We start from the raw sequence: 27,706 nt of genomic DNA on the forward strand, positions 1-27,706 counted from the left end.
AAACTTTGGAAGGATGTCTGGTCAAATGAGAAGACTGGTGGTGTGAAAGGTGACCTGAAAGAAAAAGGATCATCTGAAGAACCCTGAAGGGGGAAAGTTTCGTCAGCAAGACTGATTGAGAAGGAATCAGTTGCAGATGTCCTGGAAAAGGAATCTCTCTCTGAAAACCAGCAAGAACCCTCCTGAGTGGTAACCATTTGCCTGTTAACCACCAAAGACTGGTGAACTTTGTTAATCCTAACTTCTGTGCACAGTACAAGAACTGCCTGCAACCAATGAAATTGGACTATGATCCAAATAACTTTTCTAATCTTAAATATACATTACACACACCTGCACTTAGTATTAGAGGGGGGATGGGGGGGATTAAGTAGGTAAGTTAAGTAATAAGTTAAAGTTCAATTTTGTTTTCTTGTTCAAATATAATTAAAAACTACTTTTGTTTAAGTAACCCTGTGTTGTGGAGCATAATTCTATTGCTGCTGGTGTTTGGGGTCCTCTGGACCTCATAACACATGCTAGTTTCAAATTACAGCAGGTGGGGGAGGGACAAACGGGGCAAATAGAATATCTCTGATAAGAGAAGCCCATGGGGATAAGTTGCTGAAGCTACCAAATTGCTGGATTAATTCGGGTATTTTCACATTACTGATGAGCCATCTTTCCAAAATATTAAATGTCTCTTTGCACAGTTTCTGTCTGATCTGTTACAAGTTTCCAAAATTTTTTAAAATTGGTTTTACTTCACAGAATTTACATCGTTGGTGCAGTTCAGTTTCTGATCAGGACACTGATGGCAAATCTTAAGGAAAATTGAATAAACATGTTGTAGAAAATGTTACTTGATACATAACCAAATTTGTTGTTCATACTTTGCAGAAAATTGCCTTCAAATCCCTTGAAAATGGATCAGAATAAAACTGAACATCATGCAAATAGCCTTGGTGATGACCTTTGACTCAGGGATGAGAGGTCATTGAAGAGTTTACAACTGTTCAGCCCAGGATATTATTGTCAGCAAATATAAATGACTTCTAATGAGCATAACTATCTTTGTTAGGTTCAACTCCAATCATTGCAGATTGTTTTTAATCTCATCCCCATACCTTTATAGAAGCTCTTTGGCAGCTTACTCTTGGAATGCAACAAAATTTTAATATGGTCCAGAGCCCAATTGTCCTGGAATGACCCAAAAGGGGCATTAGTGAAAAAGCTGTGTGTACTTATTTCATAGCATTACTTAAGCTTACTAATCATCTTGCTGACAATCAATAATCGCAATGGGGTATTAAAAACAGAAGCTGTATTGCTGATATTTGCACACTATGTAGAAAAGGTAGGTCTGTTATAATTAGCCTTGTACAACCTTTACTTTTAAGTAATCATCTCAAATTACCATAGAAATGTGTGAAAGAGAATAAAAAGAAACCAAGCATTTAATTCTTCCTTAGAATTTAGAAATTCATCGATCATTGTTCTGACTGGCAACTCTCAAGATAGTATTGGTCTACTTGCAAATTCCTCTTTACATTTGATGCATATTTGACTGCAAGCAGGAGGAAATGAAAAATTATCGTGGATGCTTTTTTGAGGAACTATGCTCGTGGATTATGGCACAGCATCATGTGACATTTTGAAATAATTTGTTGCTTTCCCTCATCCTTTCCTCTCTTCAGACAGCCATGCTTCCTGGACCCTGCAGTATTCAGACCTTTTCCACATTCAGATCAGGCAAAAATGGCTCATAAGTATTTCTCCCATCTTCTGCACATTTCCTCCTCCCTGGTTTTTCAGGGCAACTTTTATTTTTTTTGAAAATTTTATCCATCATTTGTATCAATACAAAGTATAAATTCAATAATATAGTAACTTGATAATCCATACAAAATGGTACAAAATTAATTTTCTCCCCAACCCCCTTCCCCAAAAGAAAAAGAAAGAACATCTACTTCTACATACATATTATTATTAACATATAATATTCATTGACTTCTTTTTATAATTACTAACTGAGGAGGGTGGGAAAAGTGGAGGATGTGAATGGACTTTATTCATAAAATCCATATATGGTTTCCAAATTTTATAAAAGTTTTCAATTCGATTCCTTAAACTACAAGTAATTTTTTCTAAAGGTATACAATTTTGCATTTCAATGTGCCATCTCTCTATTTTTACCAAATTCTCAGTTTTCCATGTTACTGCTATACATTTCTTTGCTGTCACTCCAGCTACATTTAAAACATTTCCTTGATATTTATCCAATATCTTCCTCATGCATTTTCCCCAAGTAAAAATATTCTTGGATCTTTTTGTATCTTTATCTTCATAATTTGTCCTAACAACATACTCAAATCTTTCCAAAATTGTTCCACTTTCACACAGGAAAATTCCAAATTTAAAGAGATCGTTATTTCCTTATTACATCGAAAACATTTATCTGGATCATTAGAATCAAGTCCATTCAATTTATGTGGAGTATTAATATAATTGATGAAGAAGATTATATTGAACCACTTGATATCTAGCATTAACTGTATTTGTAACACTCTCTTGACACAATTTTGACCATATTTCCTCTTAGATTGTGTATTTAAATCTTTCTCCCATTCTAATTTTGATTTATAAATCTTTTTTTCTTTTAGATTCTTGTAATTTTATATATATATATATATATATATATATATATATATATTAATATTAAATTTCTTGATAGTCAACAAATCTGTTATTATACTTTCAAATTTACTTTGTTCCGGAGTCTCAAATCTGTTCCTAATTTCTTTTAAGAGATTGACGTTTATGATACCGATCGCAAATTTACAGCAGATGCAAGTTCCTTCCCCATACAAGATAACTTTTTCGACTAATCTGTAGATTTAATACTGAGATAACAGACCCTATTTTAATAGTAGGGCACAGATATTTCTCATAGAATATGCAGGTTCCACACAACCACAGAGAAATTATTCATTGAAATTAACAGTCTTTCAATAACTAGGCAAAAATGGTAAATGACAAGATTTGAGCCATATTGCTTTGTTTACTCTTCTCTTTGGTATTGTAATAAAAAGGAATATCATATGGACCTCGGATTTGTACAGATCTTGTTTAGTGAGGTTAAATACATAATTTATGTACACTCAAATACAATGCTAAACCTTAAATACAAAAGTGAATATATCCAGTCATTTTCAGTTGTCTATGAAAATTTAACTGTTTATCTAATGTTCAAAGTATGTGAACCACAAAGTTACTGATTTCTGACAAGTGGCAGTGTAATTCTAATTGTGCCCTTCAATGCATGGTTTGTTTTTCTTTATCTCCTTTGTTACATAGCCTCAGACTCTGCACCCAATCTGTGCTTCTCAATGCTGATGGACCAAAAAGCTTTTAAAACATGTTGATAACTATAATCAGAAACAAGATCAATGATCCAATTTGGTTGAAGAAGAATTACAGTCATGAGCACCTTTTTTTTAAAACCAGATTCCTTAAAGCTCCATTGCTGGAGCAATCTATGGAACTCCGGAACATCTTAAAACTCATAATACTATAATTAATCATAATTTAGCAACATCTTTAATCATGAGCCAAGTTGTGCCTTCATATTGAAGGAACAATTGTGATAACAAATAAAACAAAGCAACTAGTCATTATAATCAGCAGAAACAACGGACTTGCAGAAAATATTGAAATTTTAAGATCAAAAGAACATGCTCAGATTTAGATTACAATACATTTGCCTAAAGAATACAAGTTCTTCATTCTCACTCTACAGAACAACAAAATAAAATCTTAAGCGTCTTTTTGAGTGTTAAATACAACACGAGGTGAAAATTGAGCACAATTCGAGGTTCAATTCTAATTTAGTATACATGAGCCAGTCAGGAGATCAGAATCTTTTGTAGCCAATACACTTTGAGAAGCAATAAGCATTGATCCCTGCTCAATGAAAAAAATTTCAAAGAATCTATTTAAAAAGATTGATTTCTAAGTGCAAAGCTTCAATGCACAATGAAGAAGTCTTCTAGTTTTAACTGTTTTCAACATCATAGAATAGAGATTGCACTGCACAGAAGTGCACCCTTAATTATCTGCTCGATCCCCCATCACCCAGTAAGATGCGAATCACTGGCATGACACTCAATAAATTAACTTGTCCAAATCAAACAGAACATTGTACATCTACTTACTTCCCTGTGGTCCATAAAACTTGACTACAAATTCATTCAGCCCACCAAGTATGGTCACTTCATGTTTGCTTTCAATTCTGAAAAAGAAGCGTCAAGGAAAGTACAAGAAACAGAAATGCCACAACTTAAATAATTCACTGAAGAATCTTAACTGAATTTCAGTTTTTATAATTACATGTAAAAATGCAATGTGTTGCACTGGGTTCGGAACAAGAGTAGTCTTGTTTTAACACTAGGAGTTAAAACAAAAAATACAGTACGATTAACATTTAGTGGAGCAGGAAAGAAAAAGCAGTTAACTTTTCGGGTCCTAAACAGTGACAAGCCTGAAACATTGATCATTTCTCTTCCCACAGACTTGCTTGGCTTGGTGTTTACAGTATTCTCAATTTTCATTTCAGATTTTCAGCATCTGCAGATTTTTTGACGAATACAGGTACACAATACTTTACTGTCCCTTGGGGGACAGTGTGTTCCGAATTTCAGATTTTTTCGCATTTCAGAACAAAAGCCAACAGCCCCAGATTTAAGCGCACCCAAATTGTGCTGCCGTATCCACCCCCTTTCCAGTCGCCGTCATCTCTCGCCCACCCGAGTCACCCTGCTGTCCCTCTCCCCCCCGCACCCAACCTAGTAACACTGCCATCTCTCTCCCCTCCGCCCAAGTCGTGCTGCTGTCTCTCTCCCTCCGCTGTACCAGCACCAGGAAAAAATTGCCGGTTTTTGGAGCTTTCCAGATTTTAGATGTCCAGATAAAGGATTGAGTCCCTCTGTATTGTGGGGTGCTACTATCTCACCAAAACAGCTTCTTCGATATTCTGATAAAATTAGTTTTGATCCCAACTTCATTCTGCTAAAAATAATGCTACAAAATTGCACAAACCTCAGTGATATAGCCACTGAATCTTTATTTTTCTTCCAACTTCTTAATGTTCCCCACTTTCCACTCTAACAACTTGTAGAGCACATTTAACTTTAAAACATCTGTGAAAGATGTCAACCAACTGATCAAGGAGAAAGTTTTCCACAACAGCCATAGTTTATAAAAAAAGGTTTGGAAGGTTTATAAAAGGAAAAACAAGTTTATTGATGAGGATCTAGTTTATAATGGAAGTAGCAAGAAGAAAATGAAGTGTGCAGAGTGTGTAAGGTATAAACTTACTTTGGAAATTATGTGCTGAGAAATGGGAAGCCAGTAGAATTCACCAAGTTCAAACATTAGAAGGTAGGAAGTGTTAATCTCAAGTGTACAATTTCGATGAACATACAGATATACAGCACAATAACATGCCGTTTCGGCCCACGAGTCCGTGCTACCAATTTACACCCAATTAGACTGCACTCCCCATCCGTTTCAAATGGTGGGAATAAAGCAGAGTTCCTGGGTAAAACCTATGCAGACATGGGGAAGAAAATACAAACTCCTTACAGACAGTATGGGATTCGAACCCTGGTCCTGATTGATGGTGCTGTAAAGACGTTGTACTAACTGCTACGCCAACCATGCCGCCCCAGATTTACTGTCATTTCTTCAGCCTCATGCTGAATTGTGCATTGGAAAAAAACTGCTTTTGCCTCTATTAATCTCTTATTTATGAAATTATTCCAGAACATTGACATACATTTTCTATTATAATTGCATGGGATTATTATGTGCTGTGTGAGAAATGCATTGTGTGTACGTGGGTGCACCACAGTACAGAGAAATGGTATTTCATCTAGTTGAATATGTAGTCAGATGATAATGAACTTGAACTAACAATGCATTGCCCCATTCTAGATTAGGAGAATGAATTTTTAAACATTGTGTTCAGTCGGGCTAAATACTGAATAAAATTAGGACAAGACAAAGAAAATGGTTCTTGCATAGGCATTGATATAAAAAATCTATTTTTGAGAAGTTTCAAATAAAGAATTAAATTGATGTTAAATTACTCAATTATTTTAGTTAATTAGAAATGTATACCTCCCAGAATACTCAAGTAATTTGAATGTGGCCTCAATTTAGAGTGTAATTTGCCTAACATGCTGCTTTTTTCAATAAATAAAACTATCAGTGCCATCTCATCAAACTAACTGTTCAGTGTCCAGGAAGCAAGTGGCCCTGAGTCCAACAACCCCAAAACTACCTCTATATGATTGCTCAGGTTAATGCCAAACTTCCAAAAAGCTTAGGAAGGGGACAATTCTTCACTATTTTGAAGTTGAAAATAAAAGTAATATTTCTGCAACTGATCTCTCTATTCTGTGACGATCATGGAAATGCATATGGGACATCAGACAATTGAACTGATTTGGCAATTTCTCCTCAAACCGATTCCAGGTCAACACATGGAAAACAGTATTACTGTTTAGAGTTGGAGGATTGCTGAATGTGAAGAACTGTAACTTTATTTCTTACAGTGTACTTCAATCTTCTCCTGACAAAATCTACATGAAGCATTATTTTTATAAGTGAACAAATTGGAAGTAATCAACTTTTAAAATCATCCAATTCTGCATAATTCCAACTTTTAGTTGTCTCGTGGATCTTTGATTTTGAAAAGTAACTTCAAGTGTCACTAACCAGAATGAAAGGCATCCTCAAGACTGAGAGGACAGAAAATTAAATTATGATAATGCTTACCAACACCATATGATTAGGCGTTCTCTTACTGGCAGCAGGAATGATAAACTTCAATGGGGCCAGGAAGCTAACTGGTAGCTTTTTGAAGCTCAATTTATTATTAGTGAATTAATTTATCCATTAAGAAAAATATACTGTAGGTGATATGCACAGGAAATAACTTAAAAACAGTGAGATTAGACTTGAATCATGAAGGAAAAAAAAACCACTGATGCAATGCTCCATAGTTAACCATCCATCATCTTTTAAACTTGATAACTCTATACCATGGAGAGGAAATATCAACAATTCCAGCGATTACTCCAGGTTGGAAACCAAATTGTATGGCTAGTAATAAGTTTCCCAATTTGGAGCTAAATACATTTGGCCCAAAAATGTTTTAAACAGCAGAGAGCTCTCTATCTGTCCCCAGTCAACCACAGCATTATTTCTAAACCACAAATCCTGCAAATTGACAAGAACCTCTATCTTTGAAATCTTACATTTTCCAATATTCCTGTCAGTAATCTATTCCAGAAAATTCCCATTTCTTAGTCAAATTGTACTTCCATTCTTAATTTTTGCCCTAAATTATAAATATTAAATCTTGTACTTAAATTAAGTTTCATCATTTGTGTTTTCATTCATTTTAATTGTAAAAAGACCAAAGTTCATCAATATTGTTTTCTCGCAAGCGATTCCCCAAAGTTCCAGAACCATTAGCTACACAATTAAACAGCAGAAATTATTACCACAAATTCTATTAAATAGATTACCACTGAAACAGCTGTCAACACATGGTTCATTTAATATGGTAGGTACCCCACTAGCTCAGAATAACATGACCAAAAGTACACCATATGCCATTCAATAAGAGCGTATGTTGGCAGTTTCTATCTTGCGCTTTCCTTGCTCAAAAAAAAATTCAGTCTCTTTCAGCCTTAATTAACTGAAGGGCAAACATCTGGTTTGTATCTAGCCAGTTATGCCAACAAGATCACCGCTGATTCTTCTAAACTCCAATGAATAAAAGTCATCTTTTCCTTCACGAGACAACCTTTCCACCCCAGGAATGAACCTATCGAACATTCATCAAACACTTTCAGTGCCTCGTTAAATAAGGTGCAGTTGAGGGATCCTTTATAGTTGCTACACTTTTAACTCCTGTCGCTAAATTGCCCTATGTTTGTCCTGTGGACTGACCGCCGATCTAATGCTTGACTGCGACCATACCACACTGTGATGCAGCCAGCTAGGTCACTCTTCACATAGCTCCTGTAGAAAGATCGCAGAATGGTGGACAATAGCCTTGCCCACCTCCATGTTCTCAGGAAATGCAGTAACTGTTAGACCTTCCTGACAAGTTAGGAGATGTTGTGTGTCCAGGATAGGTCACTTCTCGTGGACTCCGAAGAACTTGGGGCTCTCTACGCTCTCCACTACAGAGTTATTGATGTGTAGTGAAGGGTGATTGTCCCTGGTCCTCATGAAGTCCACAATCATCTCTTTCATCTTGTCCACGTTGAGACTCCAGTTGTTACTCGCACCTCATCATGAGATTTTCTACCTCTTCTCTGTAGTGAGACTCATTCTTGTTGCTGATGAAGCCCAACTACTGTCATCTGCAACCTTGATGCCGTTGGAGCTGAACCTGGCGATGCAGTCATGGGTCAGCAGCATGAACAAAGTGGGTTGAGCACACAGCCCTGAGGTGCACTAGAGCTTAGTGTGATGGTGCTTGACATTGTGCTGCCAACCCAGACAGACTGTGGTCTTTCCATTTGGAAGTCCAGAAACCTGGTAGAGAGAGAGGTGTTGAGTCCCAGCGAGGACAGCTCCATGAGCCTCTGGGATAATGATTGTATCAAATGCCAAGTTGAAGTCAATAAGTATGAGGCATAATTTTCCAGGTGGGACAGGACAGAGTGGAGGGATAATTAGCTGGGTTTAATAAATTCAGACTGCTTTCCATTCTGTTGATCCTTACCAGGGTCTGAACTATGGACAATCTTCCGTTTTCTTTGGTGCAGAGACTGGATAAAATTTATAAAATTATGAGTAAAAAAGGTAGATAGTCAGACCCTTTATTTCCCTTCCACCCCGGGTAAAAATGTCACTTATTAGAGAATGTGTTTTAGATGAGGGGTGCTGTTCCCTCCAAGCTGTGTGCAAGCGCGCACACCCCTTCGCAACTAGCGCACAAAAGAAATTCAGGTGCAGACAAAAGTTTAATTACCTAAAATAATGTAATAATTAATAAGTATACTTATTGAAAATAATCTATTAGCTAATTGTTTCTGTTAACGAGTTAGTAGTTGATCCTATTTATATTAAAACATGCCAATTCAGTTTTATTAGCCATGAGAGAAAGGCTGTGCCAAAATGATCTTGAAACAATTTCAAGTTTACATTTGCACAAGCATTCAATGCGCACAGACTTCTGTCGCAGGAAAAAAAAACTGGCTGTTAAAAATGAGAGGGAACATCGGTGAGGGGTGCTGATGAATGTTTAAAAGGAGGTGTGTGGGTTAATTAATTTTTTTAGAAAATTAGAGATCACCGTTACAAGCCCAAGACAAGTAATATAAAAACCAGAAGAACAAGTTACAATTGAGGTTAAGCAACTTATCTAAAAAGAGATGAAAACACGACCTAGTCCTTGAATTACAGATAAACACAAAATAGAACCATTCAGTTAGTGCAAAAATATCACAGAGCATTAATTCAGCAAAAGTTACACAGGCTTTGAAGATTTGGAATAACAGATCAGCTAAATCAGATATTATATGTAATCTTGGTATTGTTTGATCGGGCGTTTTCAAACTACAAAAATCCTCCAAAAACTTATACTGTACTTTCTTCTCCCATTTTAAAATTTAAAAAAAACTTCTCCGAGGAGGCAGCACTATTACACACCTTTTCATCTTTGCCAATGGAAATAGCTCAACCAAGATGACATAAGTTAGTTATACATATTTAGGCCAAATGGCCTAAATATGTATAATATTTAAATAATCTACTTTAAAAAGCAAGTATCCTCTTCTCACATCAAATACTAATCCCTGCATTTTACAGTTCCATTATTGTTCATTACAACTTAAAGGCCACAAAAATAGTCTAGGTATTTGTAATGTATGGATTGACAGGCTGGCAAAGGCAGGGGTGGAGGGCAGAGAAGTAGAAAGCCAGAGCAATTGGTACAGCCCAACTAAGAAATGGCTGGAGATCCCCCTTCCTAGCCAAGCCCAGCATTAACCTTACCAATGTTAAGGCCACAAACTTCACTCAGATCAATAGCTAAAGCCACAGCCCAAAATAGGTTTGTCTTTTGATTTTTAAATGATCTTATATTATTCAGAATTCCTCACACACTTGAGTGTCAATTACAATTTCTATGTAGATGAGTTTAATTCCACATATTAAACCATAACTATGTAGATAATTGGCAATCCAGATGCCTGGCTGGTGGATCTTAGAATATTAAGAAATAAGTAATTCTTTCTTTGGCTTGGCTTCGCGGACGAAGATTTATGGAGGGGGTAAAAAGTCCACGTCAGCTGCAGGCTCGTTTGTGGCTGACAAGTCCGATGCGGGACAGGCAGACACGATTGCAGCGGTTGCAAGGGAAAATTGGTTGGTTGGGGTTGGGTGTTGGGTTTTTCCTCCTTTGCCTTTTGTCAGTGAGGTGGGCTCTGCGGTCTTCTTCAAAGGAGGTTGCTGCCCGCCAAACTGTGAGGCGCCAAGATGCACGGTTTGAGGCGATATCAGCCCACTGGCGGTGGTCAATGTGGCAGGCACCAAGAGATTTCTTTAGGCAGTCCTTGTACCTTTTCTTTGGTGCACCTCTGTCACGGTGGCCAGTGGAGAGCTCGCCATATAACACGATCTTGGGAAGGCGATGGTCCTCCATTCTGGAGACGTGACCCATCCAGCGCAGCTGGATCTTCAGCAGCGTGGACTCGATGCTGTCGACCTCTGCCATCTCGAGTACTTCGACGTTAGGGGTGTAAGCGCTCCAATGGATGTTGAGGATGGAGCGGAGACAACGCTGGTGGAAGCTGGTGAAATAAGTAATATACATACTCATTGGACAGTATCCTCAAAATCTTGCACTATTCTGAAAATTGCAAAGTTACTCATGTCACATTATTCATGCCAACAATTGTGAAATTAATTAACGGCTGAAAAAAACCATGGAAGGGGCATTAAGTCTTCTTGCCTGTTAAATTCAGGTTCAGTGCAAAGTTCAGTGAAAGAATGATTATAACATTGAGAATTACAGCATATTTTTGATAAATTAAGGTTAATCTATCCAATTGACAAATAATTTATTCATAAGAAATACAGCACAGAAACAGGCCAGTTCAGTCCTTCTAGTCTGTGCCAAACACCTTCTCCCATCTAGTCACATTGACCTGTACCTGGCTCATAACCCTCTCTCTGCACCACTCTTGTCCATATACCTATGCAACTTTTCCTTAAATATTAAAATCAAACCCACATCTACCACTTCGGCCGAAGCTCATTCCACACTCCCATCATCCTCTGAGTGAAGAAATTCCCCTAAACCTTTTCTCCTCTGAGAAATTCCCCCTCATGTTTTCCTTAAACCTTTTCCCCTTCAATCTCAATCTGTGTGCTCTTGTTTGAATCTCTCCCACTCTCAATGGAAAAATCCTGACTTTATTTGTCCTTCTCAATTTTAAATACCTTCCATCAAATCACCTCACAATCTTCTACGCTCCAAGGAATAAAGTCCCAGCCTGCTCAACCTTTCCCTGTAACTCAAAACCTGAAACCCTGTAAAACTCTTCTGCACTATTTTGTTTATATCCTTCCTATAATTCAGTGACAAAATATGCACACAATATTCCAAATTTGACCTTGTACAACTTCAACCTGACATCTCAACTCCTGTATTCAACACTCTGATTTACGAAGGCCAACATACCAAATGCTTTCTTCACCACATACCAAATGCTTTCTTCACATGTGACTGAACTTTCAGGGAATTATATACCAGAATTCCTAAATCTTTTTGTTCTACTGCACTCCTGAATTGTCTACCATTTAACATGTATGACCTTTGCTGACTACCCTACCAAAATGTAGCACCTCACATTTATCAGTATTAAACTCCATCTGCCATCTTTCAGCCCACTCTTCTAACCATCCTATATCCCACTGTAAGCTTTAATAACCTTCTTCACTGTCCACAACACCACCAATCTTCATATCATCTGCATACTTACTAATCCAATTTACCAACCTATCATCTAGATCATTATTATATAACAATGGACCCAGTACCAATCCCTGAGGCACTCCACTAGTCACCAGCCTCCAATTTGACAAACAATTTTCCACCACTATTCTCTGGCATCTCCCATCCAACCATTGTTGAATCCATTTCACTACTTCAACATTAATACCTAATGACTGAACTTTCCTAACTAACTACATGCTGAACCTTGTCAAAGGTCTTACTAAGTCCATACAGACAACATCTACAGCCTTCCCCTCGTTAACCTTCTTAGATTTGTTCAACATGATCTACCACATACAAAACCCATGTTTACTCCTACTCAATTCCTGACTTTCCAAATAATTGTACACTGAAACCTCGTTAGAATGCAATTCGTTAATCCGCAGAATCACTTATAGCACGAGTGTCTGTGGAGCCCAATCATTATAAATTAAAGTGGTTGACCTGCTCATTTTCACAAGCTTTGTGTTTTTACTTCAACCACGATATCTGTAGTTTTACTACATGGAGGCTCGACTGGGTATGAATGGTTCCTGAACTAAGGAGGCAGTAAAGATGGTAACCGCTGTGGTGGGTCTCCAGCCATATATATGCATCTGTTCCGCGACTCAGTTGTAATGCGGTATGAATTCTTGGACCCCAACTACCGCGTTCCAACGAGGTTTTACTGTATATACGATCTCTGAGAACACTCCATTAATTTACCCACCACTGATGACAAATTCACAGCCCTATAATTACCAGGTTTACTTTTGGAGCCTCTTTTAAGCATCACTGCTTAAAACAACATGAGCCACCCTCCAATCCTCCAGCACCTCCTCTGTAGCCAGTGACATTTTAAATATTTCGGTCAGAGCCACCATTAACCTCCCTCAGTCACCTAACGAATTTCTTGTCAGGACCCTTTATACTCTTTAAAATAGCCAATACTGCCTTCTTATTAATTAACCTGTATATTATCCATGACCTCACTATCAGATATCCTTACTTCACCGGCTTAATATTGTTTTCCTTTGTGAATATTGAAGGAAAAAAAACCTCTTCTCATTTCTCACATAGTCTACCTCTTTGATCCTCAGGGGGGCCCAATTTTATCCCTCACTATTCTTTTACTTTTAATGTACCTGTACACTTAGGATTTTTTTTAAACCTTGCCTGCCAAAGCAGCCTCATATCTCCTTTTAGCCTTTCTAATTGGGTTTTTTTTACACTCCTTATATTTCTTGAACCTCATCTATTCCTTACTGTCTATACCTGCTGAACACATCCCTCTTCCTCTGAACCAAATTCCCAATATCCTTTAAAACCAAGGTTCCCTATATTTTCTAACCTTTTACTTTAATCTTCACAGTTACATACCAACTCTGAACTCTCAAAATGTCCCTTTTGAATATCCTCCATTTATCTGTTACATCCTTCCCGGAAAATAAATTATCCCTTTAAATCCTTTCTCATCTCCTTGAAATTTGCATTATTCCAATCAATACTCCCCTCTCTAGTCAGTTCTTCCATCTATTGATATAGAAAACTTTCCTGAACACATTTGACAAACTCCAACCCAATCAGCCCTATTATGAAAGAGCGACCCAACCAATGTGTAGAAAGTTAAAATCTATAATCACCACCTTATGTTTATTACACATATATGCTATCCCCTTCAAATTTGCTCCTCTAATTCCCTCAGTCCATTAGGGGGTCTATAATACACTCCTATTAGTGACTTCATGTCTTTCCGATTCCTCAATTCCACCCAAATAGCCTCACAGGACAAGCCCTCCAATCTATCCTGCCATAGCACTACTGCTTGTTAGAAAAAACATTTCAATGTGTCTCCTCCACCTTTTATCCCTCATTCTATCACGCCTAAAACAACAGAATCTTGGAATATTTAGCTGCCACATGCCCCTCCCGCAACCAACTTTCACTGATGGCTACAATATATTTCCATGCTCAAAACTCATCCAACTTTCTTACAATGCTCCTTGCATTGAAATATATACACTTGAGAGAATGTCCCCCACATACACTCCTTTGATTACCATCTACTTTTACCACCCCCTCCCCTTTATTAACTTTAATATTCTGGTTCCCCTCTCCCTTCAAATCTAGGTGTTCTTCTATCATCCTAATCTCTGCACTCTCATTCTGATTCCCACTCCCCTGCCAAACTGCACTCTCATTCGGATTCCCCTCCCCAACAGCTCTAGCAAACCTCCCCACCATGATATTGGTCCCCCTCCAGTTAAGTGCAGCCCACCCTTTTATACAGGTCAGACCTTGCCCAGAAGTGATACCAATGATTCACAAATGTGAACCCCTGCCCCCACTCTTTAGCCATGGTGAATGAATATTCACCACATCTATATTTACCATACTTCAGCTTGAAAATATGACTAGATACAAATTTCTCTCAGGGAATAGTTATGTGATTGCATATGGCAGTCATTCTGAAAATGGTGACCCCCCCCACCCCACAATGAGATCAGTTTCTTAAAGCCATTTATTAAACAGCAATACTGAATAGATCCAAATCTATCCAAAAAAGAAAATGTGCTACAAGCATTACTATCTGAAGAAATAGACAAGTTCCATTTAGCCCAGCCCAAGAAAACAGCACCTCCAACTGGTATAAGTATACCAGAGAATTAAACCAAAATCAGATTTGACAGTTAAGATCTCAGCCTAGCTGACAGTATTAAACCAGCTAATGCTCTAAACACAATGCTTTGAAAAGCAACATCATCCTGAATGCTTAAAAACAAACTTAGCAACAAACCTTAGTCTTATTGGAAGCATGTTGATTGTCAACTTGTATGCCAAAACTACATTCCTCAAAAATTGTAAATTTTTAATAATACATGATGACAACTTCCAAAAAGTTGAGGGAAGCCTAAATACAAATAAGATGAAGTGGTCGATTTAAAAAAAAACCCAAGAATTTCCTCTGTTGCAATACATCCAACCATCTGACATCCAGAGGAAGTGGGGGGAGGGTAAGAATAACCTTTGTTTCTTCTGAATTTTGCAAAAGGATTTTCTCTTCATTTAATCTGATTATAATTTATTTTTCGAGTCGAATTTCACTGGCACGATGAGTGACTACTGTAGCCAATCAACAGTGAAAACTAGAAAAACTGGAAACCCTCCAAACTTGCGTCTCTGACCTGAAGCATTGCTTTTCTCTCCACACAGATGCTATATGACCTGCTTTTCCCCCTTGCCCATCTCCCACCAGTTCCTCCTATTTCTTTTTGTCCAAAATTCAACTAAATTGGTGACTGAATTGTAAGGGAGAAAAGCCAGACAGGTCAACAGAACAACCAAATGAGTTTGCAATTACAGACACTTACTATTTGCTTCACACTAAAAAAAAATTTTTACAACTGGAAATACTAAAATTGAAGTAATATTTGAGTCTCAATTAAAAGCAACTCTGCCAGGGAGTTGATATATATTTGTGTCTGAATGAATAGGCAAAGTATTCAAAGAGCATGTAGGAATAACAGCCTAACCCAATCAATCATGGACAACTCTCAAAACAAACCAAAGATAGGCTTCCCCCATTACACTACATCAAATTTACTGTTCCTAACAAGGGCTGGGTTAAAGGAAGAGTGGACCCACAGCAAGGTTCTAATAAAATGGAGGACAATTTCTTCAAGTGAATTTGAGTTAAACTTGTGCTTAGCTTCTTTCAGGGTACAAATGATTCCAAAACTCCTTAGAACTGATTATATTAGAACAAAATAAAGGTGTGACCAAATGAGAACTTCTGTACAAATTATCACAACGTGGAGAACTCATCTGCATCCCACAGGGACCACACTTCAAAGCTGCAAAATCTTTTAGAATGCCCAGAGATCTCAAACTCCACTGCTTGCCATGTCTATTTGTTTCAATTTACAACCGTGCATCTTGGCGCCTCACAGTTCGGCAGGCAGCAACCTCCTTTGAAGAAGACCGCAGAGCCCACCTCACTGTCAAAAGACGAAGGAGGAAAAACCCAACACCCAACCGCAACCAACCACTTTTCCCTTGCAACCACTACAACTGTGTCTGCCTGTCCCGCATCGGACTTGTCAGCCACAAACGAGCCTGCAGCTGACGTGGACATTACCCCTCCATAAATCTTCGTCCGCGAAGCCAAGCCAAAGAAAACTAGATTTCTTGGAAGATTTGTGATTAATTTGTAAAAAGTTTTGAAAAAATGAAATAAAATGTTTTTATATGAATAATTAACAAACTAGTATGGAAAATTTAATTGGCAAAATTCCAAATGTGTTTACTATTGGAGATGTACTTTATAGGAAGAGAAACAATTTTTCCTGCCTGGCAGGATTTTTTTCCTGCCCTAGCCCTCAATGCAAAGCTTTACCAAATGCCAAAATAAAACATTCCCATGTTACATCCACTTACAGATGGTACCAGGTTACATTCACAGAACTTAAGTATCAGGCACCGACAATGTAACCATTTATCTTTGACATTTAATTTCACTAAGTTCCCCACCACCAACATGGTGATCTAAGATTACCGGCTCTCCAGATATCAAATACATCAGCTACATGGTGTGATCACTTCATTCAGAATTCTATCAGGGCTAAAAATGACCAGCAGCAAAATTAGTTTCAGAATGACTAAACCCCTTAGAAAATTCTAACATCTTCATTGACTCATGGGAATCCATGTAATAGATCAAAATGGAGAAGGGACGTCTGGGATGACAGTGAGAACTTGAGTCTTTTTGACAGGAACATACAGAAGCCCAGCATTACCTCATATTATTCACTGATGCTGTCATGTAAAAAAAATGAACCATATTTGATTTTACAATAATTGTGTAGTTTTAACTCATCTATATTTTTTAGTTGGCGTTAAATTCTATAGATCCCATGGTGAGAATTTGAACTTGGTTCTCGAGGATGGTTAATTTAATCTTTTTGATTACTAGTCCAGTAGCTTGTTCACTGCACAGCCATTGCCACAAAAATCTCAATAAATATTCTCGAGTAGTAAAATATTCATACACATCAAATAAGCAAAATAACATGCTACCTCATGAAATTGCACATTAGTTTGCATAATTAATTACTAACCACCTTCCTCCTTTTTCTCACAAATTAACAGCTTTCCTCATACATGTCCAGTATCTCCCTGGGTCAAATCTCTCCTAACTTAACGAGATAGCACAAGCCTCGAAGTTTATAGGCACCTGAACACGGCAAAAATCATTTCCCCACCCCCCCTCCATTAGTACAAATGCACCAACCAGATTTACATCAACATTGTCACTTGTGCGTTAATCCCTTCATCTGCAATATATGTCTGTCTTCCTTCTCATCCAGCTGTCAGTTGTGATCATGTTTATGTCACACACACAATGTACATGTGCAACAAAATTCTTACTTGTTGATGCTGAACAGGTACCTTACACAAAAAAAAACTCCAATAGTATATATGAAATTACAGTACAGAAAGATTATAAATAAAATATAGATAGTAAATATTCAGTTTAGTGCATGAAAAATAGCATTTCCTCCAATGTACCTCATCTTCCAACTGGGCACCCTCCAACCACATTGATTTGCCTGGCTTTTGTTTCCTCCCCCCACCGCACCCCCCACTTCCACCCACTCTCTGCTCCCCCCAAATCTCTCCATTCCCTATCTTCTTTAACACAGACAATTAACACCTTTTGTTGGTTTGGATTCCACCCCCAGTGTTTGAATTCTGAGACTTTGAGATATCCTGCTTCTCCCTTTTCCTTGAAAAAGGGCTCAGGCCTGAAACATTGGCAATACATCTTTTGTCTCCAAGAACGCTGAAAGGACCAGCTGAGTTCCTCCTGCATTTCGGAGTTTTTAAAGCCACATTGTTCTGGATGCTGCTCATTTTCCTTCCTTGATGCAACATTAAATGAGCACTGAGCAGCTGGTTGAGGTGAGGGTGGATGTCGGCTTCCTCATTAATGGATCTGCATGGGGACTGAATGATAGATTCAAGCAATCAAAAATGGAGAATGGTAAAACACAAGGTCAGACTGCATCGGAGGGCAGGGAATTTTCATTATGAAAGTCTAATACTTGCTACCGTACTTGAAACAAATGATTTATCGTACTGCTGTCTGAGGAACTTGGCACAAACCCTGTCCTACAATTAGTTATGCAGGAAACCAAAGTTTTAAGCTTCTGTTGTCAACTGAAGAGATCTCCTCACTGCATGGCTCATCGTGCAGCCAGAATGCACCTGCAAGTCAATGCTGAGCAATCGCATTCTTGCCCAAGCCTGTCAAACTTGGAGAACCTCCATACACCGCCTCAGTGAATCATTCCATACCATGTCATCAGACAATTAAGTCACTAATTTACTGGTGCAGAAACAGCAGGATCTGCCACAGCAAAAATACTGTGAGCATTCAAGTTCCAGAATCAAGATTGTTATGACAAATCCATACTCTAAGGCAAAACCTAGCAGGATAATAGTGTACTTGAAGAGATTCTAAATTCTTCTCATTCAAAAAAACCTCCTCTCATGGTGAAAGGCTCCAGACCAGAAACATCACATGCTCTCGGATTGACCTGCTAAGTACTACAAGAATGTTATTTTTATCTTTGTGCATCTTTATTGCACTCTTTATTTGCAATATTCCAAACTTCTTGTGCAAAAAGCAAAAGTGATTAAAGTTGGCTTTTGCAAATTTTATTGAATCTAGTCATAACAAGAGTTTTGGGACAAGGAACAAGAATTTTCCTCCACTAGGTGCAGAACAAACAAGTTTGGAGAATATTCATTTAGATCCACCTTTTATGAAAATCAAGAATGCTGGAAATCTGAAATAAAATTAGACATTACATGTACTCAGCTGGTCAGGCAGTGGAGAGATAATTATAATGGGTCAGGTCAAACCCTCCTTAAAACGAAGAAACACTTGTTCTAAGTTGCAGAGGAGATGGGAAGGGATTGAGAGGACATAGTGATAATCTTTGACAGCAAGAGATCAAGAGGGATGAGTTGTAGGTGGATTAATAGATAGAAAAACGTGAAAGCTATCAAGTGAGGACAGCCAGAGAATACAAAAGAATGCAATGTGCTCGCAAAATATTAATTTATGCTGATGGAGAAGGCAAAACAGAAACAGGTCAGTTCTTCACAAAATAAGCTAATTATCCACAGCTGTAGAATTCAAGATCCCCATTCTTATAGTGGGCACTTAAAACTATGCACGCAACAGATCAAAATGGTAAAAGAATGAGAAATTAAAGTGGCGGACAACAGTAAGCCACCAGTTATAGGTGGCCCACAAAGTGGTCACTCAAATGTTTGATTTTTTTTAGCAGACTACAACTCAGAAAACTGAATGCAGTTTGCTCAATTAGAAGTGCAAGGAGGAGGAGGACTCAGAAGGACAGTGGTCTGACCAGTTTGATATTGAATCTGTAGTGAAGAACTTGCATTTCAAAATATTACATTCATCAACCGGCATTTTTCTGAGAAGCAAAAGGAGATCATTAACATTTTCACACATAAAAATGCAAAGCTAGTAGACACATCCTGGCCTTGCCAGCAATACCCAGCTACTGAAAAAAAGTTAAAGAAAAATGTGCTGAATCACAACTAACCAGCTGTTGCAATAGAGCCAGCCCTTGCGCTTCTTTCTGCCTGTTGGGATACTGCATAGAATAGGTAGGTGGCCAGGCAAGTCTCTAAATGATAATTTCCAAGATTTGATTTCAAATACAGGGGAAGTGTGAAATCAAAACCAGTGGGAATGCCTTATTATGCTAATTTGTCAAGAATAATAATTTTCCCTCAATTCAGAGAAGTTTTCATGGATGAAAGTACAATAAAACAAATGTATTTAGTATTTTAACAAATACCCATGGTCAGATCAATCCAGTTTAGAAATCCAACTCCCAAGTACAGATCCAATCAATTTCTCCAAGCAATGAATAGTCACAAAAATAAATCTCCCATTGTAATCATCCCAGAACTTGAAATTTTTCACATTCTTCTCGAAACATTTAACCACTATGAGCCTCGATAAGCATACATAAACCTGGAGCAAAATAAAAAGTGGGATATGCAACTTCCTTTCCTTGAACATAAAAAAAATTTGAGAAAACTGGCTAGTAAAGTCACACAGCAGAACTCCCCTCACACCAGTTTATTCTACATTTGAGTAATGTGCTATACTGCTTCATGATCTATTAAAAAAAAACTGCATACCTCAGACCACAGAAACTGGCAACACTTTCTAAAATTGAATTTGGATTTCTATTTGGCATTTGACACCAAAAATCCCTATCTGCTGTTCTCTACTTGAACTTCTCTTCTTCATCTCCAAGAAGTGCATGGACACAAAACACTAAACAGATGATCTGACTGGAGGACCAATATGGCATCTCATTTATCAGACATTTCAATAAAATAACAATGTGGAAAAAATAACATTCTCTTAAATGGGACACAATCATGTTTAAAACATGCTCACGATTCTGTATTTCTTTTCAATGTAAAATACGAGAACTAATAATTTTATCATTTACTTCTTCGTAGTTTATAAAAACTTGCTTTTATAATCTGGTCTCATGTGTCCTTTATCTCCAACTTAAATCCATTTCAAAATTTCTTTAGCTCTGACACATTTTTGGACAATGAATGTTTATGGAAATTAATGCACAAATTCAAGTTTTCTCAAAAAATTAACAATCTTAATTTGATGAGGTAACTACACTCTAGCTCCTTGTCCCAGTCTGCTTTTTCTCAATGAGGATGGATACAAATATAGCCACAAATTTTTTAAAAATTACTGCCGCAAAGGGTAATGCAATCCCCATCATATTAAAGCTACACTTTTTTTTCCCTCCTCCCCAAATCAACCAAGGCAGGTGGCAAGAATTTTTTTTTTTGAACTGCAGTCTTGCATGAAATAGAACTATGAAGCAATTTGAATGCTTCCATGATTTGCCAAAATAGGAAACAATTTTATTGCTCAGATGCTGGTCACCACCCTTATGGGCTCACTTCCCAGAATTCTTTTCCTTCTGACATTTCTTTTACTTTACCTCATTAATCAATTAAAATTTTGAATTCAAACAATTGTACCAAGAAACAAAAAGGAAAATCAAGAAAATGTAAAGACTAAATGCCAGCTATTCCAGAGCTGATAAAAAAACACGAGCATTTCTTCTCTCCCAGTAAGAGTACTGACATGCCACACACAACTGGGATAGCTTCTACATTTCATTGATTTTCTTGAATTCTTAAATCCCACTGAAAAATATAATTTTCTTATTACTTGTACTGTGTTGTTAAGGATTAAGCTTTGCTTCTGACTTCCAATTCCTAAAGGTACTAGAGACACAGGAGACAGTTTAACTTCAGATACCAGCATAAAAACACTGTCACATTAATCAAAACTGACAGGTGGCAGAACTTGAATTTAAAATAATTCTCACCTCTTGAAGATGCCAACTTTTATTCACCATCTTGCAATCTGAAGGTTTTCAACTAATTATCTTTCAAAGTGAAGCCTACAAAGCAAACACTGGAAGACCACTGAAATGCAGCAAAAACCCAATCCTGCCTTAAAAAAAAATGACTCTCAGAGCCAATGGGCAGCAGTGAGAAGCAGCAACTCCAGGTGATACTTTTCCTTCCACACTCCTGTTGTTCACAATTGTAGCTCAGCCAATTAGATTGTCCAACTCAATATATCCATACAGTTCAATTAGTCACTAGAGCTTTTCCTGGAGATTAATCGGGGCTCCTCAATTCAGTCACTCAACCATAACTATAATCTAATGTCTAATTACTATTTTTTTAAAAATTCACACAATGAACAGAACTTTCCATGCAAGGAATAGGTCACACTATTATCGTGGGAAATGGAAATAAAGTAAAAACAAATGATTGGACTTACTGGCAATAGAAGTCTCTTGAAATATGAAATGTGCAAAAAAAGCCTTTTAATCTTTTAAAATATTGATTATTTTTGCCTTTCTTCTTCAACAACCTATTCCCAACACTATTACTGCAATCTTTTAATATGCTTCACAGATGTAACAGGCTATTCTAGTTCCATAGTATCATCTGTGGCTAGAGGAAAACGGACAACATGCACTATGTGGGGAAGGAGGGGGTTGGGGGAAGCTCATTGTGTAGGGTCATACATTTGTGTCAATAGAAGGATGGCTGGTTATTAGGAAATGGGGTAGACAATAGGAATTTTCTGGTTGACAAGAAGTAATGTGGCATTGGGGCCTCAATGTATATTAAAAAAAAACAAGCGGCTGAACGAGCAGTTGGCCAACTTCACTGATGCCAATGCCACAAACGTAGGCAGAAAAAGTAAAATATGAAGGAGATAAAGTGCCTACCAAAGTACATAGTCTGTAATTGGGTAAAGATCTGGCTCATACAAGCGTACATGTGAGAAAATGAAAAATAGTCCTAGATTATGCAGAGCTCTGATATAACAGATTGGGTAATCAATCTTGTGTGTGATTCAGCAAAATGCTACTCCATGTAGTAAGTAATTAGAAAAGCTAACAAAATGTCATTACTGCAAGTGGAATTGAATTTTAAAAAAGGTTATCCTGCACACAGGGCACTAGACCGATCACATTGGTACTAAAGGCCTCTTTATTTAAGGCACAAGAGACTGATAGCTCCAAAGGTTGCATTGTCTTTGGAGGAAGCACTGGACTAACTAAACTCCTCTGCACTCTCCAGCCCAACTAGATCCTTCCTACAACTGAACACAATAGCCCAAGTGCAGTTTAACCAGCGTTTGTAAAGTTGCAACGTTCCCACTTCTATATATTCCACAAAAAGCAATCATGCCATCTTCACCACACGATCTTGAATCTCAAATGTCCCTCTGTTCATCCACATTTCTTAGTACCTGTCCCACTTAGTGCAAGTCTTACCCCGTCCTGAGAATTTACAATGCTTCTTTTTAAAAAGGAGAGGTGATTTGCATTGCAGAGAATCAATGAACATTCATAGAGAATGTAGAACAGTATATTAAAAGGTCCTTGAACGCTGATCATGATGTCATTCCAAATATGGCCCATATCCCTTTATCCTCTAACAGTACATATGCCCAAAATGCTTTTAAACATAATGTTCCTGTTGTATCTGCTTCCATCTTCTCTCCTAAAAGGGTGTTCCAGGTGCTACTCTGAGTTATAACCAAAGTTATAAAACTGCAACATGACTTCCCAACTTAAATGGTCCAAATGAATGTAAGCTTCACTTCCATTAACTCAGCCCTCACCCACCTATCCATTACCTGCACAACTGTGCAGGCCCCTCTGCCCTCACACAAGGACAGGATACCCCTTGTCCACACTTTACCAACTTCATATCCTCCATCATTTCTACCACCTACTCTTCCCTTCTCCCCCAACCCTGTTATTCATGCTCCTGCCAGGATTTTGCTCATACCTTGAAGGTCTCAGGCCCAAAACATTGTTTGTACATCTCTACCTCCTAAGGACACTGAGACCTGCTGAGTTTCTCCAGCACTTTTGTGTTTTTACTCCAATCACAGCACCTGCAAACTTTTGTGTTTTACTACGTGCCATCCTTAATACCTTATCCACTTGCATAGTTATTTTCAGGGAGCTTTGGACTTGCACCCCAAGATGCCTTTGTACATCAATGCTCTCTAGGTCTTGGCTGTTTACTATATATTTTACCCTTACATTTCATGAACCAAAGTGCAACATCTAACATTTGTCTAGCTCAAGTTTATTGTTACATGCATCGAGAAGCAGTGATAGAAGCGGTTTTGTGAGCAGACCTAGTGGTAACAAGATAGGTACAGAGTAAAGGCAATGTCATTTTACTATTTCAGTAACCTTACAACAGCAGGAAAGAAACAGTCCTTGATTCTGGGCATGTTCTTGAATCTTCTTCCTCACAGGAAGGTGGCGGGGGCAAGGAGAAAAGTGTGTCTTTTAATATGTTAGTTGTTTTTCCAAATCAGCAGGAGTTATAGATGGACTCTATTGAAAAGAGGTACATGTTGGATCTGAGCCACATTCACAACCCTCTGTAGTTTCTTGCAGATCCAGTACCAGTGATGCACCTTGATACAATACAGTGCATCTGTAGAAATTAAGGAGTGCTGGTTACATAGCAAATTTCAAGACAAGTAGCCTTATTTGTCATTTTAAAACCAAATTGCAAATGCAGTCCGCAGTTTAAAATAAAAGACAACGTTCCTCCAATCCATGGTGCTACATAAAACATGAGACTACACAAATACAGCATAAGACAGACAACACAAGACTGCCCTATTACTATGCAGACAAAAAAACTACACTAGACTACACCCTGCACAAAGTGAATAAAAAAGTCCAAGACTACAGTAATTAATAAAAAAACTAGACAATAGGCACAGTAAAAACAAGCTACATCATAATACTCTGGATATTAAAAATCTGATAAAGCTTGAGTCAAGAAACCGCCACCAGGTCTGGAGAGCCCACTGTGGGATGCGGCCATGCCACCATCTTAGACCAGGTTTGCAGGAATCAAATTGACTCTAGATAGTAAAAGTCTGATAGCTTCAGTGAAGAAACCACTACACAGTTCACAATCCATAAGAGCCCAAAAGCCTTGACACCTTCCGCCACAGGGCCCCACGATCCAAGACAGTGCAATCTCCAGGACTTCTAAACCAGGCAAACAACACCGCCCCTCCAGACATCGTGGCACACTCTTTTCAGAACACACAACGTCCCCACCTCGGCCACCAGCAACAAGCGATGCCAAAGACTAGAGGCCTCATCCCTACAGCAGAGGCTCAGTCCCCATAGCAGTCAAGGCCATACAGTTTCTTCATGAAGGTTTGTTGTTGCCTGGCGATTTCCATATTGCAGCAATTGCATCCATCTCTTTGCAATTAAAAATGTGCACAGTGCCTTACTTAAAGAGTTGCAGTAGCACAGAGTCCAGAGAGTGCCACAGCGCCGTCTCGGGCCATCAAAAGGCTAATGAGGAAATAGAATCACAGGCTTGCTTTCTTGACTATTGCATCAAATGTGAGTAGACCAGAACAAGTCACTGGTGAGGTTTACCCCTGGAAAGAGTCTAGTAGAAAACTTAAGTAGAAACCATCGACTTAAATCTCTACCTCAGCAGAGTTGATGTGAACCAGGAAGTGAGCTCTGCCCCTCGTCCAGAAGTCTATCACCAAGTCTTTGTCTTTCTTTCTTTCCCCTGTACTCCATTTCGTTGTTAATAGAGAGGTCCTCAGATTTATTGTCAGAGTACATATATGGTATCACATACAACCCTGAGATACCTTTTTCCTGTGGGCACAGCAGAATTACCATTAATTGGTAGTGCAAAAAATAAACTACACAGTGTAAACATGTAAACAAAGACCTATAAACAGATAACGAATGTATACAAACTAACTGTGCAATACAGAGAAAATGAAATAAAATCAATAAAGTGCACAAGAGTCCTTAAATGAGTCTCTGAGTTTGCCGTTGAAGAGTCTGATGGTGGAGGAGTAGCAGGATTATAGGATCTTGCTTCTACTGGTGTTGTCATCTTTGCCTTTATAGATGGACTTGGATCTGCGTTTGGCCAGTTAATCTTGGGTGTAATAAGGAGTATAGTAGAGGACTGAGTACATAGCCTTGTGGTGCTCCAGTGTTAAGAATGATTATGGTAGCGGTGCTGTCACCAATCCTCACCAACTGCAGTCTATGGGCTAGGAAAATCATGGACAGATGCCGAGACCAAGGTCACATTGCTTGGGGATTAGTTGGTTTAGTACTGCTGTGTTGAAAGCAGAGCTGTAGTTGATAAATTGTTGTCTGATCCAGGTGACCTTGTTCAGGTGTTCCAGAACTGAATGGAGGGAAAGAGAGATGTCATCTGCTTTATTTCAGTGGTATGCAAACTGCAATGGGTCAAATTTAATTGGTAGGCTGGAGTTAATGTAAGCCAATGTCCAATCTCTCAATTATTTCAAGATGGTGGCTATCAGAGCCACCAGCTGTTAGTCATTTAGGTCCGTCACGACATTCTTCTTCAGCACCAGAATGGTAGGGGCCTTCTTGAGGCAGGTGGGTGTTTCAGCCCTCTGGAGATGAAAGTTGTATACATCTGCTAGTTAGCCTGCATAGGCATGGAGAATGCATCCCCAGAGACTCAGTCTTGTCCAGTCACTTTCCAGGAGTTCACTCTCTGGAAGGTTATCTGACAGCTGTGATGATGCCTTGGTTCCTGGTGTGCTTGAGAAAGGAGAAGCTTATTCCAACTGATTTCTATCTTACTGTTGACTTTGATGACCTTCCTTGCTAGTCACATCTCCAATTTGTGTGTCATCTGCAAACTTAATTTTCATCCCAATTATTTATGCGTCACTGGAGGTCAAATTGCAGAGCCATATCGTACACCACTGGTGTTAAAGAAACATCTTTCCAATACTCCCTTTTGTCTTTTTCGACCAAGCCAATGTTGTGCCCAATTTACTGTGGATTCCCAGTGACCTCACCTTTTGGACCAATGTACTATGGAGAACCATGTCAAATACTTTACTGAAGTCCTTGTAGACAGTGTCCATGCTACAACTTCCTCAAAAACTCAAATTTGTGACTACCTCCCTGCACAAAGCAGTTTCCCTATCAATCTTCTCTAATAATTTCTCTATCACTAAAGATCATTAGCCTGATGTTAGTTATCTGGCTTATCTCTCCTGACTTTAAATTAAAAAAAATATTACCTCACTTCTAGTCTTCTGGCATCTCACCAGTAGCTAAGAAGCAAAAACTTATCATCAGGGCATTAGTTGCTCTTCCAATAGAAATGTGGGATAGATCAGGCCCTGGGACTTCCCCTGTGCCCACAGGAGGTGCAACACTTGTGCCCACACCTTCTCCCTCACTATGGTCCAGGGCCCCAAATAGGACCTTCACCTGAAGCAACACCACTTGTACATCCAGAGGACTTATTTACTGAATCCGGTGCACCCTTTGTGGCATTCTCTGCATCAGACAGACTGGATGCAGACTGGGAGATCGCTTCAGTCAGCACCTCCACTCCGTTCACAAACATAGCGACCTCTCAGTGGCCAACCATTTCAAATCTGGGTCGCACTCACATGTCTGACCATGGTCTTAAGACCTATCCACCCTGACAGATTGGAGGACCACCACCATCAGGGCACCCTCCAGCCACATGGAATGAACATTGTCTTTACTGCTTTCCATTAAACCTGCTTGCCTTTTCTTTCCCTTCCCCTTTTTCCTGTCCTTCCATTTCTTTCATTCACAGCCCTACCATCCCCCCCTCCTCACTGCTGCTGTCCCCTCCCTCCTTTCTCCATCTATCATCTCCTGCCTTGCCATTCCATACCCCCTCCACCTAAAACTTCAGTTCTGTATCTTTGCCGTTGCTACATACTGTTTGACCTGCTGAGTTTCTCCAGCATTTTGAGTTTTTACACTAGCCCTGGGACTTTCAGTTGATGCATCCCATGAAATCCATCACCTATATAATCAATGTACACCTCCCTAAACTCACTGTATTCCATGTCCTTCTCCTTGGTGAACATGGATAAAAAGCATTCATATAGGATATGACTTACATCATGTAGCATAATGTAAGGATTTA

General features: G+C 38.5%; 1 protein-coding gene across 5 annotated transcripts in view; it reads right to left on the reverse strand.

The window, feature by feature from the left end:
- ube2h (ubiquitin-conjugating enzyme E2H (UBC8 homolog, yeast)) overlaps positions 1–27,706 on the reverse strand; it is a 58,348-nt gene that overhangs the window by 24,353 nt on the left and 6,289 nt on the right. For 2 of the 5 annotated variants that reach the window (XM_069909338.1, XM_069909336.1), the window contains exon 2: positions 4,194–4,270. The exons of 2 other annotated variants lie outside the window; for them this stretch is intronic. In XM_069909338.1, coding sequence (XP_069765439.1) covers positions 4,194–4,270 — 77 coding nt within the window. Of the gene's footprint in view, positions 1–1,106; positions 1,160–4,193; positions 4,271–27,706 lie in introns of those variants that run through there. One more of the 5 variants, XM_069909337.1, reaches the window with a different exon arrangement.

The sequence above is a fragment of the Narcine bancroftii genome, chromosome 13 (genome assembly GCF_036971445.1).
Source record: "Narcine bancroftii isolate sNarBan1 chromosome 13, sNarBan1.hap1, whole genome shotgun sequence".
NCBI classification, from domain to species: Eukaryota; Metazoa; Chordata; class Chondrichthyes; order Torpediniformes; family Narcinidae; genus Narcine; species Narcine bancroftii.